Source organism: Neovison vison, chromosome 14, assembly GCF_020171115.1.
Source record: "Neovison vison isolate M4711 chromosome 14, ASM_NN_V1, whole genome shotgun sequence".
Classification (NCBI taxonomy): Eukaryota; Metazoa; Chordata; class Mammalia; order Carnivora; family Mustelidae; genus Neogale; species Neogale vison.
Window position 1 is genome coordinate 18,816,714 of NC_058104.1, and position 25,657 is coordinate 18,842,370.

General features: G+C 52.0%; 1 protein-coding gene across 1 annotated transcript in view; it reads right to left on the reverse strand.

Moving 5' to 3' along the window:
- Nucleotides 1-974: 974 nt before the first annotated feature.
- The window catches only part of SRL (sarcalumenin), a 34,325-nt gene continuing 9,642 nt past the window's right edge, over nt 975-25,657 (reverse strand). The window contains exons 2-7 of the mRNA XM_044233657.1: nt 10,291-11,322; nt 8,551-8,652; nt 7,647-7,742; nt 4,086-4,202; nt 3,131-3,364; nt 975-1,976 (exon numbers count right to left, since the gene is read on the reverse strand). Of these exons, the coding sequence (XP_044089592.1) occupies nt 1,165-1,976; nt 3,131-3,364; nt 4,086-4,202; nt 7,647-7,742; nt 8,551-8,652; nt 10,291-11,322 (2,393 nt within the window). The 3' untranslated portion in view covers nt 975-1,164. The remainder of the gene's footprint in view (nt 1,977-3,130; nt 3,365-4,085; nt 4,203-7,646; nt 7,743-8,550; nt 8,653-10,290; nt 11,323-25,657) is intronic.

Below are 25,657 nucleotides of genomic sequence, written 5' to 3' on the forward strand. Positions count from 1 at the left end.
CCTCTGCAGTCTCCCTCCTCTCTCTCTCGGACAAGGCAGGACATGCATATTCACACGGATTTGAAGGCACTGGCTGCCCTGTGGTACGCGTGGTGCAAACCAGTATCAGTTCAGGCGGACACTGAATGTGAAGCCTTGGCTTCCGCCTGCACTGAGTGCCTAATGCTGGTTCTGACTCGTGGGCAATCACTCTTGAGTTTTGAGTGTCGGCACATCAGGGAATGGAGAAGAAGGGGAAGGAAAAGCCATGGCGTGAAAACCAGGAGGGAACGACTCTTCTGCAGAGCATCTCTGCAGAGAAGGTATGGAAACTGCCTCCTCCTCATCTGGGGGAGATGGGCTGCCCAGAGAAGACCCTCAGGAAAAGGAGCAAGGTTTCCATCGTCCCCTCTGAAACCCACCTTTGGGGTCTGAGTTTTCCAAGACATGCAATAGACAAAGACACACTGCAAACCAATTAACCCTCTGAGCCCCTCTGGTACTTGCACTGAAGTCACTTCCAAGAAGTAAATTACCTGAATGCATGGAACACTCAGCCTCCTTTTGGGGCCGAGAAAGGGACTGAGCTTCCCAACCAGCTTAGAGGACTACATCAGAGAAATGGCAGGGGGAAAGCAGTGCCTTCTCCTGGCCCAGGGGACTCCTGTTCTCTCTCAGCATTCTGGTATCCTAAACTGTTCCCCTGCCCCATGAGGAAGGAGGGAGGAGGGCCTGGAAGGAGGAGGGCCAGGAGACTGCTTGAGAGGAAGTCACGAAAGACCCAAGCAGCCCTACAGAAATCAAGTCTTCCCTCTTTTTCCCAGCTTAGAGACATAAAAGAGAATTTCAGCTGCTTTCAGCTAGACACGCATCACTTCAGTATACACTAGAATTTAGCTGCTTTCTGTCCCTTTGCAATAGGACCCAGGAAAAGCTGGCAGGGCCTGACCTGCTTCAGTCAGGCCCCCCAAGGAAGCAAGAAGATGGGCACACTATATAATTCACAGTTTCCTCTTGCCTCCCTTGACCCACACGCTCCCCCACCACTGGCCTCAATTAACTCCCAAATCTCCGGCATGTAAGGATTCTTGCCAGTGTGGCTCAAAGGGTTAATAAACCAGGACTTCTCAGACAGGACACAAGCTCATCCACCAACAGGAACCCCAGAAGAGGAGACACGGTGACCTAGTGTTTCTTATAGCGATTCTTTGGGGTCTCGCCACACCCTGTTTTGTCACAGTTGAGAGCACCTGGATTCTTTCCTAGCCCGAGGCTTCCCAGGAGGCCGGGGAGCTCCTGTGTGATGGCCCGCTCAATCTTCTCCAGGAAGCAGCCCCCCATATAGGAACACTGCTGGGACAACAGCTTGAAACTGGAGATGGGGTTGATGCCAAAGAAGTCCTTGTAGGCCTCGCGGTTGGGAAGGTCAAACTTGCTGACGTTGGTCTTTGCCAGGATGGTCTTGAAGATGTAGAACTTGTCGGGGTCTTCCACAATGTCCTTAAAGACCAGCTCTCCATCGCTGAAGAAGGTCATTTTGTCCTTGTAAGTCTGCAGATAGCGGTCAACCAGGAGGGCGTGGATGCGGACCCGGATGGCATGCTGGCGAATGAAGGCGATCTTGTTCTCCAACCTGTTCTCGATAACCTGGTTCAGGTCTTCCAGAAGAGAGATCTCTTCCTTGAGAAACAGGTCCCGGTGGGTATCGGGCTTGTAGTCTTGTGGCCAGAAGGAGCTGACGTACACCCTCGGGGGCTCTGTGACATTGATGAGTGGGGCCAAGCTCCAAAAGAGGGCCCCATAAACCCGCATAAGCATCTGTGTGGCCAGGTTGTCGGCCTTGTTCAGGATGATCCTTATCTGGGACTCACGTCCCTTCAGCTGGCGGAAGAGCATCTCCAGCTCCAGACCCACGTCCAACTTGGTTGGGTCAAAGACGACAAAGATGAGGTCCGCTCTGTCGATGAACCACTGGCACACATCATTGAAGGGGTAACCTTGGGATGGGGGGGAGTAAGAAGTCAAGCTGAGCAGGCTCACCCTAACCCTTCGTGCCCCCTTCCAGAACCAAACCATTGCCTGCACTGAAGGCAATAGGGATTTTCTGGGCTTTTAAAGACTCAAAGAATTAATTGCGTATCTCGTGGGCCTTGTCAGCCTTGAGCCAAGAATAGCTTGATCCTTGTCTTAATCTACGGAATCCAAGGCTCCAGGAAAATAAAATACTTTTTCAAAGTGGAGATCTTTCTACTGTCGAAAAAGATATGGGACAGTGGCAAAGACATTGAGGGGATGAAGTCAGGGAATTAGAAGAATATGAGGGAGAGGATGTGCTATTTAGGGGGAAGCAATGTGGAGCTGGCCCAAGACCCAGACTGGAATTTGGGCTCTGCCACTGGCCAGCCCAGAAGAGTAAAAGCTTCCAACCTTCACCATTTTAGTTACAAAATGACAAGAAGAACAATAGCACCTAGGTCTATATAAAGATTATGATGTTGCTGTAAGTAACAGAAAACACCTAACTAAAACCACCTCTCACATGGTAGGTTCTCAACATATTTTAATTCCTTCCACTTATTTCCAAAATGAGGAGACTAGGAATACCTGTCTTGAAATTATGCTACAACAATCAACGTAATGCACATAATTATCTGATGCATAACAGAAGAAGAAAGGTGAATTTACTATCATAATTATTAGTGAGAGTATTATTACCAGTAATAAAATGGTCATAAAATCAAAATAAGAGTTATAACCATAAATTGAGATCCACCATCTGGGCCTATAGTCCTACAGATGCCCTGTGATGACTCATGGCTACATACAGCCCCGTGTCACGGTAATCCTTAGCGACCTCTGTCATAACCTAGTGTCTGCTGGGCCCAAAGTGCCACTCTTCTCCCACTGGAAGAGAATTTTGGGAAGTCTAATACAGGCTTATGGTCAAGCAGGCCTGGTAAAGTAGACCCTGGACCAGGAGGAGTTTGAGGTCAGGTTCAAACCAGAACCCGAGTTAACCAGAGGTCAAGTACACATGGACTGGGATCCAATTTGCCTTGGACAACGCTGGCCATCTTTCCTCTCCCCTGCCTGCCGCTGAACGGTTTTCTAACACAAAACTCAAGGTGTTCGGACACAAGTGCTCTATTACCTCTTTCTTGCTGCTTGCGGTTTTCGATGATGCCTGGTGTATCCACGAAAGTGACTCGCTCCAGAAGTTTGTGGGGAACCTCAATGCCAATCAGCTTCTCTAGGAAATTCTGGCCAAATTTCTCGAGGGGTGAGAAGGACCGGGCACTGTCTGCAGCCATGACGATACCCTCGATGGTTTTCAGCTTGGGTCCGTGCATGAGGACGGTGAACTCAGAGGTGGTGGGCTCAGCACCTGCACGCATGGGCATGAGGGCAGTTGGAACACAGTCACCTCTGGGACAGAGACCCTACTACAAAGTAAGTGGATAAGCAAGGGGTTCCAGGATGGGTTTGCCCCAAGAACTGGATACCCTGTTTGCTAAGCTAGTGTCTTCTTTCTTTTTTTAACTGTGAAATAAATGTCACGAAATTTACCATTTTACCCATTTTGAGTGTACAGCTTGGTGGCATTAAGCACATTCATACCACTGTGCAGTCCTCACCACCACCTGCCTCCTGAACTGAACCTGTCCCCATTCATCCCCCCCTTCCCAGGCCCTGGTAATCTCTGCTCTACTCTGTTCTCTGTGGATTGGATGACTCTAGGCACCTCCTAAATGGAATTGGAGGACATCTGTTCTTTTGTGTCTGGTTTATCTCATTCAACATAGTATCTTCAAGATTCATGGATGTTGTAGCATGTTTCCTAAATGTATTCCTTCTTAAGACTGAATGATACTCCTCACTCTACCATACGGATAGACCCTTCAGTTTATCCATTCATTTGTCTGTGGATGTTTGGGTGGTTTCCATCTCTCGGCCGTTGTTTACAAACTCTCCTGTGAACACGGACTACATCTGGCTTCTTGTATGTAACTTCCATTGTTCTATCGAAGACACACATGACTATTTCATCATGCCTGCACAGAGGACACTGCCATGCCAAACACACATACACAAGAATCCGCTATTACCTGTATAGAGCTGATAGCGAGTGTTTTCCAAGCCGAGGAGGTAGTTTATCATGGTGGACTTGCCAACACTCCACGGTCCCAGGAATAGCACCATGGGCTTGGAAGTAATCTCCCCATCTGTAGGCAGCAGGAATTAGACGTGGAAGTGACTGATGAAGTTCATACAGGAGTGACACAGTGCTTCCCGCCACATCCCAGTCCATCTAAAGGAGTTTGAGAATTCTACACGGGATTGGGCAGGGTATGGCCATCAGTGGCATGTCTCTTGCTATGTAAATGTGATCACCCAGTTAAAAGACACGAGGAGATGTGATTCTGGCCTTACACAGATCCTTGGCACACAGGCTCCAGAAGGAGGAGATGACATCAACAAACACTGACTCAGAGCTCACTGTGGGTGAGGACTCTTGGTTTGCATCTGAGGAACTGCTCATCAGAAGGGGAGAAGGGAGCTGCCACAGGGGGAGGGGTTAGAACTCTGCTACCTGGGGATACCTGGCTGGCTCAGTCAGTGTAGCATGTAACTCTCAGTCTTGGGTTTATGAGTTCAAGTTCAACATTGGATGTAAAGATTACTTAAAAATAAAATGTTGGGGTGCCTGGGTGGCTGAGTGGGTTAAGCCTCTGCCTTCAGCTCAGGTCATGATCTCAGGGTCCTGGGATCGTGCCCCGTATCAGGCTCTCTGCTTGGCGGAGAGCCTGCTTCCCCCTCTCTCTCTGCCTGCCTCTCTGCCTACTTGTGATCTCTCTCTCTGTATCAAGTGAATAAATACAATCTTTTTAAAAAATAAAAAATAAAATAAAATAAAATGTTAAGCGGTGCCTGGGTAGCTCAGTTGGTTGAGTGTCTGCCTTCAGCTCAGGTCATGATCCCAGGGTCCTCGGATCGAGCCCCGCATTGCACTCCCTGCTCAGCAGAAGCCTGTTTCTCCCTCTCCCTCAGCTGCTCCCCCCTGCTTGTGCTCTCTCTGTCTGTCTCTCTGTCAAATAAATAAATAAAATCATTTAAAAGACAAATTTTTTTTTAATTAAAGAAAAAAAAACCCTCTGCCATCTGGATTGGTAACAGAAAGAAAAAGACATGAGATAGGCTCACACAATCTTAGACATCTTGGACGGGAGCCTCCTGACATCCTACCTCAGGCTCAGCCTGACCCTGGGCTCTGGGCCAGTCTCAAATTAGCCTCCAAAGACCACGATCTATTTCCTAGGACCAAGCACTGACGAGGCAATTCTTGGGTCCCTGGACCCCATGTTCAATGTCAGGAAGAGCAACCTGCCTGGGCCACACCAGTTGGGGGCTCTAAGAAGGGAAAGCAGAATCCTCCAGTGCTTTCAAAACCAGGGGTTGGGGGAGACAGGCCACTGGCTGCTGACTCACAGGCTCCTGCTCTTGCAACTTGTCCCTGAGCCACAGCATGGGGACCAACCCGGTGTCACATACACCTCACATTCTCCAACCTCTTGGTCCACCTGAACCTGGCACATAGGCCCTGGACAGTAGATCCTCTTTTTTTTTTTTTTTTTCATTTTGATATATTTAATTTCTTGGTTCAAAAATCAGAAGTATAAAAGAATGAAAGTCTCCCACCCCTATCCCCCGTCTGCCTCAGTCATAACACCCATGACGTACTCTTCCAGACATTTTAATGCACGTGGTCTAAGCAACAGGAGCAGATACCACATTCCCCATTTTCTTTCTACAAAGAGGAGTGAGTACAGTATTCCTCTTGTTCTGCACCTTGCTTCTTGAAGTGCTGGTTTTCTTTCTCTGAGGTGAAACTTAGTCCCAGAAGACCAAGATGGTGTCTCGTAAGTGGCAGGCACATATATAATTGCCTGAAATTGATACCACGGCCCTGCCCCATTCCTCTCGGCCTGCAAACACACACGATGAGTTGCTTGCCTCCCTGAGTGCCAACACCTGGCTCCAGGACAGGAAGGGATAGGCAGACTAAAGGGATGGCAGGAGTCCCTAGTTATAACCACAAAGATCCTAGGCAGAGTGTCTTTCACCCAGGTCCAGGGGACACTAGGGGAACTGGGTCTTCCAGCTACCTCTGAGAAGAACTAGAAACAGGCTCTCTGGGGGCTGCTGTTTCAGCTGTCTACAGCAGGGGGCGTTACTGGCATGTGCAGGAGGCCACAGGTGAGCCGCTGAGGTTCCCCTGCAGACAGGGAGGCAGAATCCCTGGCACCAGGACATGGGAGGGGAGAGAAGCCAAGCTCAAAAAGCGGGGATCAGGAGGCAGGAGCGCCCTCCCCGCACAGCGCCATTCCATCCGCCAGCCCACAGCCTCGGGCAGGCCACTTGGGTGGGTCTGTGGGCTTCAAGGGAAGGCCAGTGTGAGAACAGGAAAGCCACAAGAGAAAGTCACCTCACACATCTCCTGTGAAGCCCAAGAGGATGGTTGCCTCTTGGGCTTGGAAGAGGCTGTCCAGGAAGTCATGGAATAGGGCATTCTCCCCAAGAAGGAGCCGAGAGTTCCAGCTCTTGGTTCAGCTGTGTGATCCTGAGAAACCCAGCATTTCCCTGTGCATCTTGTCCCTCTTCTGTGAAGCAAGAGTAATGGGCACCCTAAATACCCTGCCCACTTTGGAGCCTTCGAGAGCATCCCATGGAGAGCATCACACAAGAGAATATGGCAGTTGCCCCTTCACACAGGGAAAGATGTGTAACACCCTCTCCGTTCAATCAGATACATTGTGAAAGTTTTCGGGGATGAACAACTCAGGAAAAGCACAGGGCTGCTGGGCAACAAGACTCTCCCAGACCATTATCAAGGCCACAAACCCCTCTGACCTAAGGAGACTTGGCAACAGCTACGAAAATGTTTAACTCCACAGTTACAATTTGAAACATCTGTCCTACAAATGTATCTGCACATACATCTACAAATCTGCACATACATCTACAAATGTATCTAACAATTAGAGTCACATTTGTAACATTTCACGCAGCCCTGTGCTTTTACCATTTCAATCAAATACAAACAGAAAAAGACACGCTTGCTCCTGGGAGCCGAGCAAATGTCTGCAAGTATTTGCAGGAAACTAGAACAGAGGAAGGCTCTGAGGTACAAGTAGAGACGCTAAAAATCAAGAGAGGGATTTTTATTTTTCAGTTCATACTATTTTCCACTATTTGATGGTGGGGGTTAGGCAAAAAGTATCCCTTGTTTTTATTATTCCAAAAATCAATTTTTAAAAGGATCCAGACCCAAGGAAAGCTGACCAAAGTGATAAGGAGAAAAGAAAAAAAAGGATTCTGGGCCAACTAGGGGTCTTAACACATGATCTCTTCCCTGTCAGGGGGCTCTGGGGGGACGGATGGAAATTGGCATCATGGTCCTGGGAAACCACAAGTATCCTACTGAACCATGAACACATGCAAAGTGATCCCCACAAAACCCCATGCAAGTTAGAGCACTCTTGAGGGGAAGGCTGGTCACGTGACAGAGGCCTAGGGGGTGGGATTTAGGGGTGCTGGGCTCCATGTGTTCCTCATGCCCACCACTCACAGAGCTCAAGAGCACGCGCGGGCATCAGCCACGAGGGTACCTGTGATCTCGTGCTGCCGAAGTTCGTTGTATTTGTATGACTGCTCCAGGGGCTTGATGGAGGAGTGGTAGATCTTTCGAAGCCGCTGCAGCACCACTGGAGGCAGAGAAGGGTGAAAGGGAAGAGACCAGCTCACTTTACAGGGTAGCTACCCCCCCAGGCCAGTGGAAAGCAGGGCCCCCCCATGTCACCCCCCAAACCATACCTGCCTCCTCTGGCAGCCTCACAGAAGTGGGTCCACATCCCAACCCTCAGAAATTGTTAACCAAAAGGCATGCCCTCCCACCCTCAAAATCTCCTGCACTACTTTTTTTTTTTTTAAACCTGATCCTCTTCTCCCTCCAGGGAAAAGCAACTCACAGAGTGAGGCTGGGAGCCTGCAGCGTGTGAGGCCCAGAAGGAGGAACGGGGGCCCTAAACCAGGCCATCTAGACCTGACCTTCCCACAGCTCCCCTCTAGCTGTATGCCCCACGCAAACTATGCAAACTGAGGCTCCTCTGAGCTCCAGCCAGCTTGTCAATGAAGAGGAGGCATGAGCCCTGCTGAAAGCCTTGGGTTATTCTGAGCGTGAAGTGCCAGAAAGAAAAGAGCTTTATAAACTGCAAAAACCAAAACAGATGGGACAAACTCTTACGAGCAAGCTTCCCCAGCCGCCGCATGAAGGCTGGCACTGGGCCCCAGGCAGCGGCACTGGGATTTGTCCTTGGCCCTGGCCCTGTTCCCTCAGCTTGGATCACCTCTCCTCCTCCCTGCCAATTGAGAACCCCCACCTGGGCCTTGGACGCTGCTTTGGGAGTCTCTTCTACAGGGCCCCCATCTCCAGGGCTCTCAGCCCTGGAGACCTGCCTGCCTCGGAGCCCAGACCCAGCCCGACCCCCAGTCCCAGATCCTTCCTCTGGTTACCAGAGTAATCATCCACTGGCTTGTTCTCACTCAGCATCAGAGTCTTCTCGATGTGGGAACGGTCCCTCATCTGGGCTTCTTCACTCACATCCTCTGCCTCTTCTGGGGAGAGAAGCAGAGGGCAGGGTTAGGGCAAAGCAAAGAGCCGGGCTTTGCTCTTGGCAGGAAAAGGCATAAGGAAGGGCCGAGGGAAGGCTTGCCAAGTTCAACTGAACGGAGTTCTATCTTGAGAGACTCTGAAAATCCAAACTCAGCTTCCGCTAAACTCCATGATCCATTTCACATATTCAGCAAAAATGAATTGAGCACCCAGCATGGGTCAGGCACAGAGCCCCACACTGGGAAAGCAGTGGTGCCCAAAACAGACACAGCTCCTACCCTTGGAGAGTCTTCCTATAGTCTCATGCGGAGAGGGGGAGAAATCGTCTTGAAAGTAAGGTAATAATTATGGTCAGTGTTGTGGCTGTGGCAGGAAAGATTCCAGAAGCTATGAGGGCCTAAGGCGTGTGCCTGTGAAGTCTCAGCAGGCTGGTCAGAAACCCCACCTGGGAGCTGAGATCCGAGGGGAGGAGTTAAGTAGGTGAAGACGGGGCAGGAGACAGGAGTGGTTTCAAGGAGCCAGCCTTACTTCCTAGCAGCATTGGCAGCCAGAGAGAGGCTCCAAGCAAACAACTGACCCAACAAAATGAGCATTTTCTCAGGATCACACAGGCTGCTGTGGGTGGGAAGAGCTGCGGCTGGAGGTCTTGGGGCAGGGGGTGGCCAACCCGTTGCTCTGCCCAAGCGGGAGATGCCCCGGTGACCCCCTGCAGGCTCCCAGGGAGGGGTGCCTGCGTTATAGGCCTACCAGGTGGGATGGACTTGGGCGTGAGGAATAGGGGAAACCAGTCCCACAGCCAATGGGGGCAGAGAAGAATCACTGTGTCTCATGCAACACCTCAGGAACAGATTCTCCAAGATCCCCTGGGACAGCCCAATCCCAGACACAGCGAGGGGTGGGGGGTGGGGGATGGGGGGGCCTCCAGCTGGCTGCAGGCCCTCCCCCTTGTGGAGGGTGCAAGTACCCAACAAGCAATGTGGAAACTAAATCCTGCAAGGAAATATGTGGGGGGGGGGGCCACACTGGAGACAGATGACTGAGCCCAGGCCCTGTACCCTGCAAGTCACTCTTGGTCCAGGCCAGCATATTCGGATACAGCATGGGGGGTGCCGGTCATCCCTAGGATGCACTGCATCACTAGTGTCGGCCCCACCCTCCCCTGTGCCCCACCCCCCAGGCCTGCAGGACACCAGGGTCCCTCATTATCACCATCCTGACCCCACTCCCCGTCCACCCCACCAGACCTGGCCTAGCCTTCAAGAGGAGACCCCAGGGGGCTCTGAACACTCTCCACCAGCCTGCCACCACAGGGCCTCAAAACCTGACACCGTGCCCCGTGTCCTTCAGGTTAAGGCAGTGGTCCGCACTGAAGTGGATTGATGGACCCTAACAGGAAGGCTCCAGAGGGCGTCACTCAGAAGTGACCAGGTTATTCTGGGCTGTCCATGGTGCGACCTCCCACTGAGCAGCCCAAAGGCCCCTCATGGGCCAGGCATCCTGGCTGGGGCCTCCTCCCAGCAAACCAGGAGCTGGCTGTGCGTTCTCCCACCACACCCTGTCCCTGCCTAATCCACCACACACGTCTTGCAGGAAGAGAGCAGCTGCCCCAGGGGCTGGGATCAATCTTCATGCTCCCCTACCCTGAGGCCCCTCCTTAGGCTCCTCTGCCTCTTCCCCCTCCGGTCCTGTATTCAATTCCTCAGAGCTCAGCTGGGGCCCCTCATCTCCAGGGCTCATGGTTCCTGCTGCTTCCTGGGGTTCCCTGGCTTCCTCTGAGGCACCCCCAGTTTCTTCTGAACTCTCCCCATCGCCACTGTCCTCCTCAGATTCTTCAGATGGCGCTCCTCCTCCTTCCTCGCCTCCACTGTGGTCACCACTCTCTTCTTCAGAGGAGGCCTCGTCCAGGACCTCCTCGGTCAGCCCTGGGGCCTGGGCCTCAGGGGGGTGGTCCTCCTGGGTGTCCCCCGCCTCAGAGCTCCGTGCATGGCTGGTCTCTGAGACTGGGCTGGGCTCCCCCTGGTCCTCGGCTCCCTCCTTGGTTTCTGTGTCCATGTCCAAGCCTCCATCTGGCACTTCTGGCTCCTGATCACGCCCTGGGCTGTCCTGTTGTGTCTTAGGGGCGTGGACCTCCATGACCTCCAAGGCAGGAGAGGCTCCCAAGCCTTCTGGTTGCGCAGTCCCTCCTGCTGCCCCCTGTGCGGGGTGGTCCCCTAGAACCTCCTCAGCTTCCTCGGGGACTGCGCCACTCCCAGCCTGCCCTTCAGCCGCCCCGGCAGCCCCCTCCTGTCCTGGGCCCTCTCCCAGTCCCAGCTCTTCCCCAGGCCTGCCCTCTCCTTCTGCTGGAAGGATGCTGGCTCTGGGTGGGCCCGCTTCTTCCTCCCCGGATCCCGCAGGGTCCCTGGGGGCAGCTGACTCTGAGGCTGAGGCATTGGAGAGGCTGGATTCGGGACCAGGGCCCGGGCTGGCGCTGGCAGGTGACCCAGCGGCTGTCTGCTCCGAGCTCTCAGCCTCCCTGCCATCCGGGGAGTGAAGGAGCAGGGTCTTCTCTTGAGGGGCCGCCTCCGCATAAAGCGCCCTTTCCTTCTCCTCTAGACTTGCTTCTCCAGCAGAGAAATGATTCTCCAACAAATTGCCAACATCTTCCGTGCCACCCGAAGCGGAAACTTGCCGTTCTAAATGATTAGAACACCATTGGTCAGTTTCACAGGGTTGGCACTCACTCTGCTTCTCTAAAGAATCTAATGCCACTTAGCTCCTGTCCTCCGGAAGGGAGGTGTAGACCTCCCTCCCTGCTCCTCACAGCTGCCCTCTGAGGCAAGCAGAGTGGCCATTACTCGGACTTCCACCCAAGACCTGGAAGCTGTGGCTTGGGAATTATCACCCACTCTACATCCCTGGGAGAAGGAGCAGCTGAGCTGCCTCTAGGACCCCACCCTTGGCCCCTGACTCTCAAGCCTCCACTGGGTCCTGATCACCATGAGGAGGGAAATTTAGCGATCCCTTCCAGTCCTTCCTCAACCTTGCAGCAGGCACGTGCAGCGAGGCTCACCAAGAGATCTTTCCAAGATAGGACAGATGCTTGGACATTCCACCCCCTGGTCAGTTCCTAGAGTCATTAACCGGCAGGCTTTTTACACTGCTATCAGCAAAGGAGTGAAAACAGGTGTGCGCCAGCCAGATCATCTCAGGTTCCACAGCAAGTACTTAGGGGATTACTTGTGGCTCTCGGCCTTATTAAGTCACACATTCAACTCTGTCTCCTTAAGGGCAGGCATTTGCTGGCCTTGCTAGCTTAAATTAGAGGGGACATGGCCTGAGGAGGAGGAGCTACCCAAAACAGGCAGGGCCAGGGCTTCCCGGTGGCCTTATCCAACCCCTTCCCGAGGGGATCCCCTTCTAAGGCCCGTGGCTTTACCAAGGAGAGCTGAGGGTGCAGACAGAGCAGAGCAGGAGAGAGTCCATGGGGGCCTAGTCTGTGACAGAGACCTCCAGCAGGAGGTAAGTGGGATTTAAGTGTAAAATGGGGCCAGAAGAGAGGATTGGGACTACCCCTTCTGTCCCCTTCCACCCAGGTTGGGACCTGTTTAAGGAGGAGGCTCCAGGAGGGGGACAATGGAGGTCTGGCACCCTACCTTTCGGTAGCTGATACAGCCCCAAAGACTCCCTTAACTCACAAAGATGCTTTCTGAGGAAGCAGCATCCCCCCTCTGCTGGGGACAACATGGTACTCCCACCTCTGCCTCCCACAAAGAAAAACCACATCTTGGGGCTCCCCTTTTAGGGTAGCCTCCAAGGGCCAAGAACAACTATTTTCTCACTGACCCCTATAGCAGCAACCTGCAATCAAACTCAGGAGGAAATTTGGGTGCCTTTAATTATAAAGGAGCCGCTTATACTGATAGGACACTTTCACACTCATGACCTTACTTGACCGCCTTGATTATCATCAGACACATTTCAGAAAATCTAGAGAAAGTCTTTGACTTGCCTAAGACAGAAGGTGGCCAGTGGGTGACTAGAATCCAGAACTGTCTACTCCTCATCCAAGCCTCCTATGTCAACCTGTGTTTAGGGGTGCACACGGGAACCTCTTCTCCCTGGGACCTCACCCCTCCCTGCACACGCCTTCTGTCCACATCCAGACTGCAAGAGCTAAGGCTTTGATAATCCTCCCTGTGTTCCCCCAGTCCCTGAGAGCCACAGAAAGTGCCAGGGAAAGAGGTCCGTGGTGACACTTGGGTACAAGGAAAATTTCTGGTTCCCCTAGGGGAGAGCTGGAGGTTACCTGTTAAAATTTTCTTTCCTTATCTCCTAATTCTTCTGTTTCCATCTCCATCCCCCCTGACTCCCTGGAGAAAAACTTATGGCAGGAACTCTGTTTAACTCATCGATACTGACAGTCTCTGAGCAGCAAGATACAGGTACTATACCTCATAAGAGATAGATTTGTACAAGCTTTCAGTGTGCCAGGCAATGTTAAAGCATTTCATGCAAATAAGACATTAACTGATCTTACTCGATTTACTTCATCCCACTTGCTTCTGGAAGACAAGTCTTCCTCTTGCTATTTTTACAGCTGAGATCAGGACTGAAATCTGAGACACTGAATGCCTTGCCCAACACACAGCTGGCAACTGGCTGAAGCCATTTAACTACCGAGCAGCAAAGGAGGCTGCCTGGCCCTAAAGTGGGGTGTTTCACCCACGCTGCTCAGAGTGTGGCTGGGCACCTGCAGCAGCAGCAGCAGCAGCAGCAGCCGGGAGCTTGGTAGAGATGCAGACTCTCGGGCCCCAGCTCAGACCCACTGAATTAGAATCTGCAGTTTCACAAGATGCCCCGGTGAGTCATTTTCACTTTAGTTTGAGAAGCACCAGTCTATACCAGTCTATGCTTCTGATGCTGTGGTTCTGGGCACTGGGTACACATTGGAATCACCCAGTTCTTGGTGCCACTCTTCCCCTCTCCTCAGAGGTTCTGATTGAATTAGGATATATCCCAAGCATCAGGACTTTAACAAAAATAAACAAACAACAACAAAACAACCTTGAGTAATTCTACTATGCAGCCAAAGCTGCAAACCACTGATAAACCAAATAATCCTGAGCCCTGAGTCCCTGAGCCCAAGACTTCTGCTCCTGGACCCTCCCCCCTCTTGCACACACTGGGGACTCCCAAGTTGGATGAGTCGCCCAAGGCTTGGCATTCGCCCTTGGAATAGCAATGGTCCATGCTTCTCTGGAGAATCTAGCCCTTTCCTCAGGCCCTGTTGCCCTCTATTATTGATGAAGATAATGATGATTATGATGGTAGGGATGGATGGTAAGGAAGGTGATGGTGGCAATTGTGGTGACAGTGATGATGATGGTGGGGATGGTGGGGATGATAGTAAGAACTGCAGTGATGGGGATGATGGTGAGGGTGATGATGATGGTAAGGATGGTGGTGATGGTGGTGACAATGATCGTGGGGATGGTGGGGACTGTGGAGATGGTGGTGGTGGTGGTGATGATGATGGTGAGGATGGTGGTGGTGATGGTTATGGTAGTGATGATGGTAAGGATGGTGGTGATGGTAGTAATGATGGTGGGGATTGGTGGGGATTGGTGGGGATTGGTGGGGATGGTGGGGATGGCAGAAATGGTGGTGGTGATGGTGATGATGATGGTGGAGATTGTGGGTCGAACATACTCTGGGTCTGACCATCTGTGGTGTTTCTAATATTCTCAGAACACCCTGTCTCTAGTAAGGGTGAAAGGGCTACATAATCCCAAGGGAGATGAGGACCCCATACTTTGGGGGCTTAACATGAACTTCACATTGTTTATTTCCACTCCTGGGCCCCTGACAGGAGTGTGTGTGTGTGTGTGTGTGTGTGTGTTTCTGTGTTTCTGTGTGTGTACATACATATCCTTCCCTGGTTTTTATGATTTAGTGTCAAGCTGTCACTGACCTGCTAAGCAATTTGGAGCAGAAAGTCAAGGATGATGCCTTCATGACCTGTGACCTTTCTTCCCAGGCTAAAAATAACTCTGATAGAAAAACCTCTCAATGAAACAAGCTGTGCCACTGGACCCCCAGAGCCCAATTCCCAAGAAGCAGCTATGCCATTGGGCCTGATATCTCCTTTGGGAGGCAGTCAGAGGCTCTGATTAAATTCAATTCCATGAAATCAAATCCAGTGTCTTCCCTCCCTCCCTGATCTCCCCAGCATCTAGCTGAAACCCCCCAGTGTCCCCTGGAGGAGGTGGGGGAAAGCACAGGGTACCCCGGACACCCCAAAAGGGTTCAGACCCTGGTAAGATGATTCTTGGTCTGCCCCGGGACACACAGTGCTGTACTGTATGTGCTGCTGCCAAGGCAGCTGCCCTGACCTGGGCAGGCCTGGGTGCTTACATCAGAGTACACGAATAGCAAGCCCCCAGCTCAACCCCACAGATCACGGGAAGGCCCGCGTGCCAGGCAGAGCATGGGCTAAACCAGGTCTGCTTTCTCTCCTGACACCGCCTCGGCAGTCTTTGGAGTCAGCCTTTCAGCAGCTTGCCCCACCGGCGGCCCCAGCGGGGGCTCCAGGCTCAGTTCCTCTCTCTACCACCAGTCAGCTCCTAACCCATTCCAAAGCTCTTCGCACACAGACTCAGAACTGTGGAGTCACCAGGGGCCTGAGTCCAGGTGCAGAGGAGGAAGCTCTGGCCAGGGAGCTTTAGAGACTTTCCCAAGGTCAGGATAGGTTGCGACAGAGCCCAGGTTCATGGCTCTTAGTCCAGAGTTCGTTCTGCCCTCATGTAGCTCGCAAACCATGTCCCACGAAGGCTAGAGCTCCACTGATGGGTCTCATACGTGTGGGAAGATGAAGGAGCTGAGGTTCAACCACCCCTTTATCTCCTGGCAGCTGCTTCCCTTGGGCCTGTCTGTGCCTCCCAGGGACAGGATAGGGGGCCTAAGGAAGGGGGGGGGTGACAGCCACTGCTCCTGCCTATCCTGCCTTGTCCCTAAAAACTCCACTAGCTTCCTATTGATCATTTTCCCCAAAAGTCCAAGGAGCCCCCTGTATAGCATCTGCTGACCAATGTTTGCCAGGCACTGAGCTGGGTGATGTCTCACCCTCACGCAGAACTGGTGGTAAAACCAGAAGTGGTTTTACGTTCTTCTTCCCTGACCCTGGCAGCCCTCTGAGGCATGGGAAGCAAGGACTATTAACCTCTAAGGAAGCAGACTCAGGAAAGTCATTTGCCCAACAAGCATTCCAGGAATGGGCTCGAGCTCGGGCCAAGACACAAAGCGGAGTTCCCGGGCCACGTGTGGGCAGTACCCGAGACCATGGGGCTTTCCAAGCAGGGACGCCCAGTCTCCAAGGGCGGGTCAGTGTAAGCTGCATGTTCCAGAAGGTGATGCTAACAAGCACCGATGTTTGAGAACCATGGCTCTGAGCCACCCTGGCTGCCAGGCGTCAGGGAGTCTGTGTTGAAGCTGGAAATCAGGAGAAGGAAGGTCAGAACCTGAGATTTTGTTTGGCTGACCTGTACTCAGGCCACCTCTAGAGGCTGAATTTATTCAGTGCTTCCACAGAGTAGAAGGTAAACTCAATCCCACCTGTCCAAGACTCCTTAGCACACGTGTTTCTGAGGCTCGGCCAAGGTTATCCTCCATGTGTCTTCTCATCCATTTCAAATTAAGGACTCCAAGTCACACACAGGTAAGATACCTTTGACGGTCACACATACAGAGTCATGTAGATGAGTCATCGTAATAAGGCCCCAGAGAGACCATCGCTTTCCAGTTCTAGCCCTGGACACTTGTGTACCCAGGAGTCAGGAACACCAGTCTTGCATCCAGAGGGTCCCACGTCTTTCACCAGGCTGTCCTTCACCCAGACACTCAGACAGCTTGTCTGCCATGCCTCAAGTATAGCTGAGAGCCCTCGAGAAAGACAGTTTACAGAGCCAGAGCAGGAGACTGACCCCTTCTAGGTCCTAGACCTTGTCTCCGAACACTCCTGGACTGGGCCAATGGTCAGCAGCCTTTTTAAGTGTCACATTTTTTTTCTTGACCTTATTAACTGAGTAAATGTTTACCACTCAGGGCCCCTCGTTCTTTCGCTTCTTGGATGAGCCTTCAGACAGCTTTGCAGATGCCCGTGCTGAGGACCCTAGAAGGGAAGTGTCCACATCCTCCCAGAACCCCGGGACCCTCTCTCTTGCCATTTGGTTGGACTTTACTTCTTTCCCCCTGGACAAGGGACCCAGGGTACAGTGGGCGAGGCTGCCATCCTGGGAAGGTTCTTTGGCCCCCTGGCCAAGCTCCTAAAGTCAAGGTTAATCCCACCAGGACAGCTAGTCCCCAGCTGGACTCCAGCCCCAAAATGATTCACCCAGGGGATAGGATGCAATGACAATGGCACCAATCAGAGAGAACCATGGGATTAGGAGTCAAAAGTGACCGCCTCACAGACCAGACAAAGTGTTTTGATTTCACTGTTCAAGAACCGAAAACTCTGAAGAGTGGTTGCCCCAAGGACACAGTTAAACCTGAAGCCAGCTCCCCACCAACCAAGTCTCATTGGCTTTCCTGGCACCAGGCTACCAATCCCCAGAAAGGAGAGGGGGTGAGCCAGCTTCTGAGTCTATCCTCTTCCTCCTCCCTTTAAAAAGGATTAAGACTTCAAGACAATTGCTTTTAACCCATAAAGTTCAGAGAATTACAGAAGAACTCCACCTCCCATTCCCATCCCTAATTCCTGGGAATTCTTGCTTTGGGCGCTATGGAGAGAAATCACACACAATCCCACAACCATCGCATATACATATTCTTGTTACTGATGCCCAGGGGATTCACGGTTCTGGATGAACACTCCCTTCTGAAAGGCAAATGCCTCTGAAAGAAGTAAAACCCGAAGTCCTCACCCCTTACTGTGACTCAATGATTAAAGGGACAGCTTGTGGAAACCCAGTTTTTCCAGAGATCGGCCCTGCCTGAAGTGAAGAGAAATCCTTGTAGGAGTCATTGGATAATACTTCCTCCATTCAGAGGGGGTGAGCTGAGCGGGGGAGGGAAGGCAGGAGGGAGAAGTACATGCTAGATCCCGAGACAGGTAGCTGGCACCCTCCACCTCCCACCTTCCCACCCAAAGACATGGAGTCCCCCTGGAGTCTGGAGGATGACCTCTGGGAGGTCACCAGGCAGGGAGAGACCTACTGAGAGCCAAAGGAGTGTGGCTCCCTAAGGTCCTGGTCAGATGGCTGCCCTGAGTTCTGGTCAGAGTCACCTGGGCTTGGAAATGGGGTAAACAATGACTCACCAGACCCACCGCATCCCCAAGACAGGGAAGCAGGGGGGAGTCTGCTTGATTCTTGAGCTTGGGAAATGGATCTGATGCTTTCCCCAGCCTGGGCTAGGACCACATCTTGGGGCTTCCTTCTGCCACAAGACCCAGACGCAGAATGGTCTCTGGATGGGGTCAGAAGCTCCTCCATGTCTCACTAAATGGCAATGTGACCTTGGTCCTCACTCCCCCTGCACCAACTCCATTCATCCTTAAAATGCAGGTAATAATACCTCCTTTGCCATCCCCTTCAAAGTATTTTAAGCATCAGTTGATGTTTAAAAGCATCCTGCAATGTCAGATATAATAATACTAATTTCCTAGAAAAGCAAAGATGCCAGGCCAAATCCCAAGTTCACCGAGAAGGCCAAAACAGAACAAGCTTTGGACAGGAGCCAAAAAGGTTCACCTTCACTCCACTCATTCCAACCCTCTGTTTCTGGGGGGTCAGTCAGTGGGCCAGGACGGTCTTTCTGCCGAGGGCTCCTTCTCCCTTTCGAATAGCCAGAAGCAGCTCGGGCGTGGAGTTGTGGGCGTGCTGGGGGTAACCTGATTTTTTCCATGAGGTTCCAGCTGGCCTGGGATAGGAATGGGCCTCAGCTGTCAACACTCCTGGGCCCCAGATCCCATCCTGCTGAGCCCCACATTGACTCCTGTGGTAACTGACCCCCACCACTTCCAGTCAGTCCTGACTCACCCAGAAACTGGCTGAGGCAATGCACGTATCCCTCTCCCAGACTCCTCCCAGACCCCCAGACTCCTCCCTTTCACCACTGAAGGGAGGTAACCCTGCATGGCACCCCTAGCACAAAGGCACCCTCAGGAGGATGCCTAAGACGACCTACTTGCGGGCCGCGTGTGTCTGAGGATGGGTGAGAGGCTCTGCCTGAAGGAAGAGCAAATAAGGGCCCATCTCAGCTCTCAGAAGTGGCAACACAGCCAGAGAGGCCACCACAGTGCCGGCATGTCCTCACTGTCCTTGGAATAAGTGAGCCCAGGGAGCAAAGCAGTAAGCCCTTCAGAAATGACTCCAGTCTTGAGAAAGTCGCTTTGACCGTGTCACAGAGATGGAGCGAGAGAGACACTTCACTTGTCCTGCTCGGCTGAAATCAGAGCTAATGTTTTTGCAGTTTTGAAGGGCTCCACCCATGGGTCTGTGCGACCACAGGCAGCCCCTTCGCCCCCACTAGTGGTGCCCAGCCTCCCCAACACCTGCTCAGAAGGTGTCCTTAGCAGATCACACCTCCAGCCGCCAAGATGACCAGAGAAGCTGTTTGCCCCCGAGTCTACTCAGAGAAGGTTATGGAGGAAGATCGAGCCAAGGGCAAAGGCTAGAGCAGCAATAACATGAATATTCTGCCTGGTTTGTTGCCCTGTGTGCCCCAGCCCAAACCCCCTTCAGCAAAACTGCTATCCAGATGCCAAGACACAGATCTTTCCACCTTCTCTCCCAAAAGGCTTCACCAAGCTCACAACAGATGGGTTCCATTCCCAGGTCCTCGAACTCATGGCCCCAAACTGCAACTTGTTTTGGTTATTTTTGTCTTAGAGATTTGTAGCACTGGAAGAAAACTTAGAAATTAACTAGTCCAGCTCACTCATTTCACAGCAGAGGTGACCAAGCCTTCTGGAAGCTGCCTACTAAGCTGGGGGCAAGGCTGGATGTAAACACAGAGTCCTGGATCCCTCATCCCCTCAGAGATCCAGCACTCCTGGGGTCACCCATCTGTTCCCCTGGCCTGTTCCTACAGAAGGCATAGTCTCCCAACAAGGGCCAGCTGAGGGCTCTGACATCCGGCTGAGTCCCCGAGCACAGCTCTCCATGGAGATTTTGGGAAGGACTGGGGTAAGGTTCAAGCTCAAGGAGGTCCTGTACACCCAGCCCAGCCCTGCATTCCCCATGACTCCGATTGCTCTGGTGTCACAGGGAGGAGAATGCAGGGAGGGGCTCACTATCCTCGTCACCAGGGGACAAAGGTCAGCTGGTTCCACGAAAGCTACATGAGATCAGCCCTTAGCTTCTGAGTTCAGGATTTGGAGAGGCCAAATGACACCAGCCAGAAGAGACTTCCAGAGTCTGGGTCACAAGGGAAAAGGAAGACCTCTGCCCGCCCACTGCTCCATGGACCGTACAAACTCTCAAAGCCTCAAGGGCACTTCAGAGCTTGGAACACCACAGGCAAGGAATATCCAGGCAACTCTATGGTAGAATGTTCTAGAAATCCCATGTCTCCCCAGGAGCAGGCTTCCCAGTTTATATCCTCAAATGGCCTAGTCCAGTGACCCTCAGACACGTGGGCCACAATTTCCCAGTGAGATGTGGCTCTGTCCCTCTCACAGAGCTCCCCCTCTGGACATCCCCACCCCCAGGGAGAAATTATTTTAGGCAATTAAACTCAAGAGTGACTTCCTTCTTGTTGGCATTAGTGTCACCAAGGGCCTGAGTTCTTGTCTTGTCTCTTCAAACACTGAAACCAAAGGAGGCTCTCGTCACCCAGAACTTTCTTTCCCTTCAGCAGCCTGGTGACCATGCAGGTCAGGGTGAGCGCAATTCTAGTTCCCACGGGGCTCCCCTGGGGAGAGGAAGGTCAAAGCCAAGGGCAGGCCAGAGGGCGTGGCAAGAGCAAGTGAACATTCCACACTCACTGCCCCTGGCAAGTGAACATTCCACACTGAATGACCCTTCCTGATCAACACCAGGGGCCCACATAGTCTCTGCCAGGTCCCATCTGAGGAGCTCCAGCCAACGGCCTGTCTGCCTGCCAGCCGGGCAGGACCAAGGCCCCAAATTCCTGCATCAAAGCCGGTTCCTGGAGCTGCTACCATGAAACCCAACTTAGGCAGCTTAAAGCCACAGAAGTGTTTCGATTCCTGGTCATGGGAAGCCTTTCGCTTGAAACTAATTAAATATGGAAGGAAAGAAGGAAGGAAGGAAGGAAGGGAGGGAGGGAAGAAGGAAGAAAAGAGAGAAGGGAGGGAGGGAGGAAGGAAGAAATGCCTTGCCCCATAGTTCTGGAGCCCAGAAGTCTAAAATCAGGGTGTCTACAGGGCCATGCTCCCACCAAAAGGGCTAAGGGAAGCTCCTTCCTGCCTCTTCCAGCTTCTGGTGGCTCCCAGCACCAGTCCCTGGCTCATCCCTGTGGGTTTCCCATCTCTACTCATACAGCACACACTTCTCCCTGCATCACTATTCTGCATCTCTTCTCCTTCACATCTAAGGGCACCAGTCAGATTAACTCACTACATCTGCAAGGAACCTATTTCCAAATAAAGCCACACTTGGATGCACTAGGAGTTGGGATTTCATCCTGCCTTTGTGGAAGACACAAACCAACCCATAAGAGGTCTAGATGGCCACACTGGTCCCCACCTGGAACACCCTCCTGCCTCTCCTCAGGTCTGACCGCACCCACTCCCTCTTGCCAGCCTACAGCCTGCGGCCTCCATAATGTCCTCTGCTTCTCACCCCTCCAGGCTACATTATTCCCCTTGCTGACCTCAACTGACTCAGTGTCCACGACCATCCACACTGAGCCAAGTGACATAGCCCCTGCCCCATGTGACCTTCGGGGGGCATGCCTGTCTCTGATCTTCCCTCCTCAGTTGTCACTGACTCTGCGGCAAGAGGTAAACCCAAAGCCTCTTCATGTCCCCCCAGGGCCTGAGAAAGCCCTGAGCACTAGACTCACACAAACCAGCACCTGCAGAATCCTCCAAGAAACTGCATTCAGACCCCATGCATTTCCAACAGTCTCCCCCAAGTGCCAGCCTCACGGTCGTCTACTCCCCCACTGCCTGGACTAGCTAATTCCAGCTCACCCCTGGGAGAACACCCTGGGCCCCTCAGTACTGAGTACTGATGTGCTTCTACTCTGTGCTCCTACAGCACTTGTCACCCTAGGTCCCTTTTAACTTGTGTCCCCATTTCAATAAGCCCCCTGGGGCCAGGGCCTATAGTGTATCCCCACTAGGACTGCAGGTGTCCAGCCTGGGCCCTGGCAGATATCCCAGCACAGCAAACACCTATTGGATGACCTGAGAGCACCAGACAGTAATGAGCCTCCTCCCCTGGGTCAGCCCTTCTCAAGATGTGGCTCAAGGCCATCTGCAAAAGGATCACAGAGGAGCTTAAAAGTTAAAAAATCCATTCCTGGGCCATTCCTCAAACCCACTCAATCACACTCCACGTGAGGAGGCAGGCAAGGCTGATGTCCATCAGCTCTGGGAACATTACAGGTCTGGAGCCTAGCTGGCCTTCCTAGCCTACTGGCGGATATTCCCCAGAGAAAGCACAAAGGAGCAGACAGTAGTGGCAGGGCCTCGAAGAAGCTGCCTGTGGGATGGAGCCTGGTGCTCAGGCAGAGCTGCCCGGTTCCAGGAGCAGCCCTGGGACCCTGGGACTCTCAGGGAGGAAGAGAAAGACAGAAGGACAGAGGGGCCAAAGTTGCTCTCCCCTAATCAGCAGTGGAGACTTGAGCAAGAATTTCAACTGCTCTGTGCCTGTTTCATCATAATAAAGTGGAAAAGAAAAATACCAGGTTTGTGGCTCCTTCATTCCACAGCTATTGATGGAGTGCCTACAATGTGCCAGATAGTGGGAGGCTCAAATGACCTGCGATAGACTTCTGAAAGCCAAATAATACCAGAGATGTATAAGGTATTTCTAGGGGCACCTGGCTGGCTCAGTGGGTGGAGCATGTGACTCTTGCTAGGCATAGAGATTACTTAGAAACAAAAACTTTAAAAAAAAAATGCATAAGGTATTCTTAATATTAAGACAAAATCTCCCGGGGCGGCTGGGTGGCTCAGTCAGTTAAGCATCTGCCTTCAGTGCAGGTCATGATCTCAGGGCCCTGGGATTGAGCCCCACATTGGACTTCCTGCTCAGCAGGGAGACTGCTTCTCCCTCTTCCCTTGCCCCTCTCCCTGCTTGTACATGTGTGTGTGCTCTCGCAAATAAATAAATAAAATCTTAAAAAAAAAAAAAAAGACAAAATCTCCCAAAACCCGTCTCCACACAGGAATGTGCACATTGGGAGCACCTGGGTGACTCAGTCAAGCATCTGACTCTCGATTTCAGATTTCAGCTCAGGTCCTGATCTCGGGGTCATGGGATCAATCCCTGTATCTGGCTCTGTGCTCAGCAAAGAGCTTGAGATTCTCTCTCTCCCTCTGCCCCTCCTCTCTCTGTCTCTTTCAAATAAATAAATAAATATTTAAAAAAAATTGTGGGGGTGCCTGGGTGGCTCAGTGGGTTAAAGCCTCTGCCTTTGGCTCAGGTCATGATCCCAGGGCCCTGGGATCGAGCCCCGCATTGCATCAGGGGCTCTCTGCTCAGTGGGGAGCCTGCTTCCCCTCTCCCCATGCCTGCCTCTCTGCCTACTTGTGATCTCTGTCAAATAAATAAATAAATAAAATCTTAAAAAAAAATTGTGTACATCGATGTTCAGAGAAGCATTACTCACAAGAGCCAAAAGGTTGAAACAACTCAAATGTCCATCAAATGATGAATGGATAAACAAAAGCGGTCTATTGATGCAGTATTATTCAATGAATAGTATTATTATTAGTCAATGAATATCCATTCCTTGTGGAGTATTATTCGACGAATATTTATTCTTTGTTACTCAGCAGCTAAGAAGGAATGAAGCCCAGACATCTGCTATAAGGTGGGCGAACTGTGGAGACATGATGCTCGGTGAGAGAAGCCGTACACAAGAGGCCACATACCATGTGGTTCCATTTGTATGAAAGTCCAGAACAGGGAAATGCACAGAGATAGAAAGCAGGTTAGTGGTGGGCAGGGGCCGCAAGGGCAACTTGTGGGGAATGAGGAGTGACACAGCTTCCTTTCGGGGGCTGATAAAAAAATGTTCTACAATTGGGACGCCTGGGTGGCTCAGTGGGTTAAAGCCTCTGCCTTCGGCTCAGGTCATGATCCAGGGTCCTGGGAACCTGCTTCCCTCTCTCTCTCTCTCTCTCTGCCTGCCTCTCTGCCTACTTGTGATCTCTCTGTCAAATAAATAAGTAAAATCTTTTGAAAAAATTAAGCAATGCACATTTTTAAAAAACTACTGAGTTGCACACTTTAAATGAGCATATTATATCTATTTGAATTTTATCTCAATAAAGCAATTGGAAAAAAATAAGGATAAAGTGTTCTTGGTTCCTTTCTTTCTCCAAAACTTAGCTAAACCTGTTGTCTGCCTTCAAAATCTATCATCCATCCAATCATTTCTTCCACCCCCAGCCTGTCATCTCTCATCTGGGTTGTGAAACAGCCCCTCCCTGAGCTCCACACCCTCTCCCCCTCTGCACAGGCTCCGCTCCCACTCCCTGGTTCCCTCCACACAGGCTTGCTCCTCCTGGAGCAAGTGCACCAGACCCCCTGCCCCCCTGTGCTCACTCACTGTGCTTTCTGCTGGGAAGGCTCTTCCCACACAGCCGCCTGGCACCCCACTCTCCTCCCCTGAGACTTGGCTCCTTGTCACCTTCCTGGCAAGGCCCTCTCCTGTCACCCTGGTGTCACTGTCTCCCGACTAGCCTTCCCCCTCCCCAACCTAGTCTTTTTCTCCACTGCCCCTAAAATCATCCAATAAATTAAATAACTTTCTTATTTGGTATCCTCGTTAGAGATTTTGTATCCCAGCACCTTGGACAGACATTGGATGGGTGGATGGACGGATGGATGGATGACCGGGTGATGGTGGCAAACCTTCCCTCCACTCCGTGGCAGAGAGTTCCAGGAGAGAGGAGATTCGACACTGGGATTCAGAACCAGAGAAGTACCCTTGGGTCAAGTCATTTAACCTGCCCAGGACTATTTTTCTGTGATCAGAAGGTCACAGAAGCAGTTGCCTTATCGGCTCAGAAGGTTGTTGTGATAACCATGAACTGGATTCCTGAATTAAAGACCCTCCCCTTAAACACAGGTCGTCTAATTGGAGGGGAGGGGAGGGGGCATGAAGAGAGAGCTCACCTCGTAGCAGCAGTCTCAGGGACAGGTAGGGATGGGAACCATAGGAGCTCCTTTCAGGAGGAGGGCATTTGGGGTTGATCACTGCAGGAGCCAAGGAAAGTGGTCAGGAGGATGGGAAAAGCCAGACAGAAGAGAATGAGGAATGCCAGGCTAGGAGTCCAGACGACATTCGCCAGGAAGCTTTTCTAGAAAGGGCAGCAGACCCTGGAGACCTGTCTCCATCCCTGATCTCCTCCAGAACCAGGACAAACCACAGAAAGGAAACAGCTACAGGCACCAGCTTCCAGAGTTGCCTCTGGTCTGGGGACCCTGAAGTCTTCTGTGAGGAGACCCAGATACCTACCCTTTTAGCCCGCAAGGAGGGACAGAAAGGCAGACATGCCAGGAGGCAAGCCTCTCACTGACAGCGGCAGGGGACACACCTGGAAGTTCTCTTTCCAAGGGGTTCCCTCAGAGGCTGGGGAGGCACCGGTCACAGCTGAGGCAGGAGACTCTGAGGAGCCCCTCAAGGCAAGGGCAAGGGCACTCACACAGGAGAGCTGGGCCTAACACTGCCAGGTCTGAGTCACTGGCTTCTGGGTCTGCAGCTCTCTCCATCACATAATCAGCTGAGAAGCAGAGCCCCTAGGACGGGCTGACTCCACGTCACTCCATACTGGAGCACACTCAACAGGAAACTGAAGAACTCCCCCCCACCGGCCTCCCCAGT